Genomic DNA, 5,794 nt, shown 5'->3' on the forward strand with positions numbered 1-5,794 from the left:
ATGTTTAAATCCAGAGAAATAAGCAATTTTAACTAGTGACACGGAGCGTGTCCATAGTGTCATTGTGTCGCCTGCCAATGACGTCATAACCCCTCGATTTCTGGTTTTGTTTTGTAGAAAACATGGAAACACCAAAGAAGCTTTAATATGTTGTGCGTTTTAATAGACCGGTGACGACCGCACAGAGTAGCATTATAACAGAACTTTCAAATGTATCTAGTGTGCTAAAACAGCGCTGCTTTTTTCCCACCACATACGCACGACCGGAAGGAGCGGAAACGGTCGACTGTGGCATAATAAAAGCTCCGCTGCTTTCGAGCTGTGTGTCACGCTCGTTCAGCAGCCTCATTTCGCTTCGACGACTTTCAGCCTCACCCTGCTTCATTCTACTACGTTAATAAATCATTAGCTCATCCATGAACATGATTTCTGCCTGAGTCCCGTCGGATTGCATCGGCTGTGGGGATGAAGACGACAACTCCCATGATTCCACACTCAGTCACGGCGTCATCAAACTACGCCTTTGTCTATTTGTTTATTTTGAATACGCGCCCTCTAGTGGCGAAAATTACATATTGTGCCTTTAAGTTTACAGGTGAGGAGGTTTAAATGTAATAAAGTACACCTACAATTAGAGTACGTGGCTGATTAAATAAAGACAGAAACAGTGGGTGTGTCCTCAGGTCTCAGAGAGGTGTTTATTACAAATAAAAATGAAGATAAAAGCGCATTGATCCGGCAGAGTGTGAGAGTCGTGGCGGCCTGTAAGTTTACACCCGCTATGGAGTCTGAAATGTGGATCCGTCACTCCTCGGTGCATCTCTGTGTCGGACAAAGAAAAGATAGGAGGAATATTTGTAGCATTTAACGGCAGCGGTGATGAGGTGAGCGCCAGTGATTGCTTCCGCGTATCTCGTTTCTTGTGGCTGCTGGACTGCGATCAATAGGACAGGGTGGCGCTGTCATGAGCGGCGGTAGTCACTCTGCGAAACGTTTTCTCTTATCTCGGTTTTGTCATAAGCTATGCTGCCATATTACTTCATTAATTGATAATATAAATATTTTTCCAGGCTTATGAAATCCATACGCGCTGCATTAATGTTTTCCTTGCCTGCTTGATCAGCCGTGTAATCTAATGGTCTCTCTACATAGCAGTTTATAAAGATGCCTGACATTTTACAAGTTTCCTTTATTGATAAGTGTTACTTTTGTCAGAGAGTGTTTGGTAGTCAATAAAGAAGAATATGGACCATTAACATTATTGCGGTTTATTTAAAATGGCGAATCCATCATGGCGGAGAAAATTTTAATAGGTTTTTATAGCAGGTTAGAATTTCTAATTCCCGATTTGTTAATCTGTGTTTAAAATTAAGTAGTGCAACACAGCTTGATTTAAAATAAAACCCAGATCAACAGATCCTTGTTGAAAAACCCACTAAAAATCTACTAAACTTTCTTTTTTTTTTTTTTTTTATAAACCTAGGTGCACGTCTCTTAGAAACATTCGGGACAATGAAGAGAAAGACTCCGCCTTCAGGGGCATTTGTGTAATGATTGGGGTAAATCCTGGAGGAGTCGTACAGGTGAGAGGATAATCAAAATAATACAAAATAACCAAATCCGTTATCCAAATTAAAAACTGATTTATTATATATTTTTTATGTTTATTTGATTTTATACATTTATTGGACACACCAACATCTATGTACCCAATCATTACAATAAAATCACACTAGATATGATGAACTGTAAGACATTCACAATTTAAAGTTGATACATTTTAATTTAACATCATTGAATTTCTAATTAATCATTTAGGTTAGGTTACTTTATTCATACCCGCAGGTAAATTTGTCTTGCAGTAAAATTTAATAGTTTATAATAATTTTATAACCTTTTACCATCTAAATGTAATGACATTCATACGATGTAGCAATATCAGGAAAAAAGCTATATAAATATAATTATTGTCATCTACTTTCATGTACTTCATTGCTACTCTTAAAATAAAAATGTGTATAATTAAAATAAATCTAAATGATAAATTGGGTTTTTAGGCTAAAAGTTCCATACTGTATAGCAATATCAAAAAATAAAAGCAATATAAATACAATAATATAATTTATGTATTTTCTCTATATTCTCTTATGTGCTTACTAGAGTGAAAAATAAATAAAACTAATACAATTTATTACATTTAAATAGTGGTTTGGGCTAAATGTTCCATGCTGTATAACAATATCAGAAATATATAATTCATGTATAATCTTTCTCTACATTTTCTTATGTACTAACTACCGTAAAATAGAAATATAGTTTATTAAATCCAAAAAATAATATTAACAATGAATTGACTTTGACTTTGGCTTTAATGCAACTTTTTTGGATGCAGGACTTCATCTTTTTCTGTGACGCTGTGGCCTCCTGGGTAAATCCAAATGACGATTTGAGAGACATGTTCTACAAGGTACAAATGCTCTTCTGTAACTAACAACTTTGATTAGATGGGTTTACAGTTGGCCAAGATAGAAGCACAGTGGTCTGCTATGCTTCAGCAGAATTTATCCATTTCTTGTCTAGATTTTGCATGGCTTCAAGGATCAGGTTGGTGAGGATAACTGGCAGCAGTTCTCCGAACAGTTTCCACCGCTGCTGAAGGAGAGGCTTTCAGCCTGCTATGGCGTGTAGACGCCGCCCCTGCTGACATGGGAATCAACTATTAGGTGAGAATAACCTCAATGATATATTAAAACATCAAACTAAAGCAGCTTTGGCCAATGGTTTGAACACATTTTTCTTATTTGCAGGTTAAATCTACGGGAGGGTTACTGGGGAACTCGTCCATGTCTGTTTGTGGGAACTACCTGCTGTTAGAGCCAAAGACGTGTGACTGTTTGTCATCTGGAGCCATCCCGCTTCCTCCAGCTCTGTGAAAGAGGATTTAAAAGAGCTGATGTGAAATCAACATTTTTACTGTCACAGTTTGGCTTCTGACTTGCTCAGAATGGGAATGAATCCTGAAGCTCAGGGATCTTGATCGGGAGGGAGGGATCGTTCAGGCAAGATTCACCAGCTGCTTATTGGACAAAACGACGCCATTCGATAGTCCAGCCTTAGCAAAGCCTGGCTTCTCAGCTAGATGCCAAAAGCACAAACACAAAAACTGCAACAAGCGGCATACATGCATAAGGCAGACTGTGCCTAAACAAAATTTGTTTTCTTAAAGCGACAGGTCACCCGAAAATGAAAAGTTTCACCCTAATGTCACTCAAAACAAGTATATATTTTTAAGATGTTAGATGGCACAATTGCTCTTTTACATATAACAAAAAGTGCGTGATAGCTGCTAATAGGACAAGTTATGATTTACTTAATGCAGTGTTTTCCAAATCTTCTGAAGCCATGCAAAGGTTTGTGTGAGAAACTGGCTGAAATTTAGTTATTCACTAATAGTCTCATTATTATTATTTTTTTTGTGATGTACGCCGCATAAGTTTTTCTTATGGTAAACTTTTATTGTACCTTTTTAAAGCTGAAGTCACTTTCCACTTTTGTGTTTCGTGGAGAATTTTCATTTTTGGGTGTACTTTCACTTTAAAAGTTGTTAGTTTAACTGGTAATTATATAAGTTTTTAGGGTTGGCTAATGACAGAAGCATGCAATCATTGACATAAGTACATATTTCTGAATTTTCTGCCTGCTTAATTACTTTCCACAGCTCCACGTTACATCGAGCTATATTTTCATTCCATGAAGAAACTGCTTATTTCATTTATTGCTGATAATTCTGCTGCAGCCTGTAAAGGAACCATAATGGAATTGCTGATTTTATGACGGTCACGTAATGTTTCATACCTAGTTTTGCTTCCTCTTTTTTTGCTTAACTAAAACGTTAGCATAGTAGGAAGGGCAATGAGGTTTCTTGATTATGTGACAAGTAATCCTTTTTCCTAATTGATCATTGTAATCTGTAGTCTGTATTTAAGCATTATTATTCCTTTTGTGTTGCAAACGTCATGTTAAGATTGATCTCAGAAAGCCTGCACCAAGAATTCACTGTAGAGATTGAGTGTTTGCCTCTGCTGTTTTTAAAATAAATTCTAGGGAGTTAAATAACTAAAATGCTTAAGGAACTTTAGTTAGTGGCGTTATTGATATGCACTTTCTCTTATAAGGACTGTCTGGTTCCCCCTCAAAGATGGGAATCTAGTGAAGTTATGAAGGCCGTTTTTGTTAAGAGTAAGAATGCTTGGCTTGTGTAAGGACAATCTAATTAATTATCACATGAGGGAAACTGCTATTTCTTTAATGAACTTAAATTTAACACCGAGTATAATTTTAGCATAGAAAACTAATCTGCGTTAATAGCATGTAATGTGGTAAGATTCTCGTGTCTCACGGAGGTGTCTACACTATGCAGTTGTCCTTTTCGACAGACTAATGAATTGTGGAAAAACCGTAATCAGAAGGGCAGTGTTCGTGAGTCCCGTTTAAGTTAAAATAGAAAAATGACATTTGATTTCAAGTATAATGTAATTGGAAGTACGTCATTCTATGTTGATGGGGCTTAGAATTTAGAAAAGGTTTCCTAAATCTTTTTCCTGTATTTTTAGTTGTTTTAATCATGTTTTAACTGTTGTTGTGGTTTTAAATGCCTGTTTAAGCAATATGCATGTCCATCTCTTTGAATGACAGTTGCATCTTAAGGTTTCTTCTCTCATCATTAAACACTAGCTCTGACAATCTCGTTTTTTAAATGTATACATTTTTGTAAGCTGCTCCACCCTCTAGGGTTTTTTTTTTTTTTTAACATTTAGATGTATTTCACATATTTGGTAAGCAACCCTGTTAGACATTTAACTCAAAAGAACAAGTTTAACCTTAAAAAAAATGCTAAGTTGTGTGGTCACATTTTAAAATCATACTGTATTTGTAAGTATTTAGAATTGGTTATCTAAAACTGTAAAATGGAAAAGCCTCTTTCTAAACGTGAATGCACTGATGCATTTGCTCCCGTTACTGTAATGACAATATGCTGCCAAGCAGACCTGTGTTCCACCAATACCTTTTTTTTTTATTTTTATTTTTTTACTTTTTGCATTGTATTTAAAATTGATTTAAGTATTTTTGTTTAAGTGTTTAATATATTTTGTTTTGTGCACATGCACAAATATTTTTTTAGACTTTAAAAGTTTTTCCTTTTGCTTTCTTTTTGTTTTAAAGAATTTTATTTGATTTTATTTAGACATTTCGCAATGGAGAAATGCGTTTAGCTTATGATTTTCAGAAAGTCTGCTGAAGCATTATAAGGTTTTCCTCACCCTTCCCACTCCTCAGTTTGGATGTTGACTTGTTTTTCACTAATCACCTTTCTTTAAATTCTTTGAATGGGGAAATAAACATTTTCTGTCAAATTAAAACAAAGATTGGTCTCTTATTTTCTCCTTTAGCTGTCTAGATCAATGGTTCCCAACCCTGGTCCTGGAGGCACCCCAACACTGCACGTTTTGCATGTCTCCTTAATCAAACACACCTGATTCAGGTCATCTCATTAGTAGACTCCAAGACCTGAAACGAGTGTCAGAGAAAGGAGACATGCAAAATGTGCGGTGTTGGGGTGCCTCAAGGACCAGGGTGGGGAACCACTGGTCTAGATGTTGGCATAATCCTAATGGTCTAGACCAGTGGTTCCCAACCCTGGTCCTTGAGGCACCCTGACACTGCTAATTTTGCATGTCTCTTTTCTCTGACACACCAATTTCAGGTCTTGGAGTCTCTACTAATGAGCTGATGA

The 5,794-nt window shown here is 36.3% G+C and overlaps 1 protein-coding gene and 1 long non-coding RNA gene across 2 annotated transcripts in view; one reads left to right on the forward strand and one right to left on the reverse strand.

The window, feature by feature from the left end:
• LOC107679423 (transportin-2) overlaps positions 1-3,245 on the forward strand; it is a 25,596-nt gene extending 22,351 nt beyond the window's left edge. The window contains exons 22-25 of the mRNA XM_016474967.1: positions 1,484-1,583; positions 2,393-2,467; positions 2,581-2,723; positions 2,808-3,245. Coding sequence (XP_016330453.1) covers positions 1,484-1,583; positions 2,393-2,467; positions 2,581-2,688 — 283 coding nt within the window. The 3' untranslated portion in view covers positions 2,689-2,723; positions 2,808-3,245. The remainder of the gene's footprint in view (positions 1-1,483; positions 1,584-2,392; positions 2,468-2,580; positions 2,724-2,807) is intronic.
• On the reverse strand, positions 2,621-5,506 carry LOC107679424 (uncharacterized). The gene is made up of 3 exons (XR_001633056.1): positions 5,322-5,506; positions 2,865-2,927; positions 2,621-2,700 (listed from the first exon to the last, which is right to left on the reverse strand). It is a non-coding gene; the product is annotated as an uncharacterized LOC107679424 (long non-coding RNA).
• Positions 5,507-5,794: the final 288 nt, after the last annotated feature.

The sequence above is a fragment of the Sinocyclocheilus anshuiensis genome, unplaced genomic scaffold, assembly GCF_001515605.1.
Source record: "Sinocyclocheilus anshuiensis isolate Anshui unplaced genomic scaffold, SAMN03320099.WGS_v1.1 scaffold8, whole genome shotgun sequence".
Lineage (NCBI taxonomy): Eukaryota > Metazoa > Chordata > Actinopteri > Cypriniformes > Cyprinidae > Sinocyclocheilus > Sinocyclocheilus anshuiensis.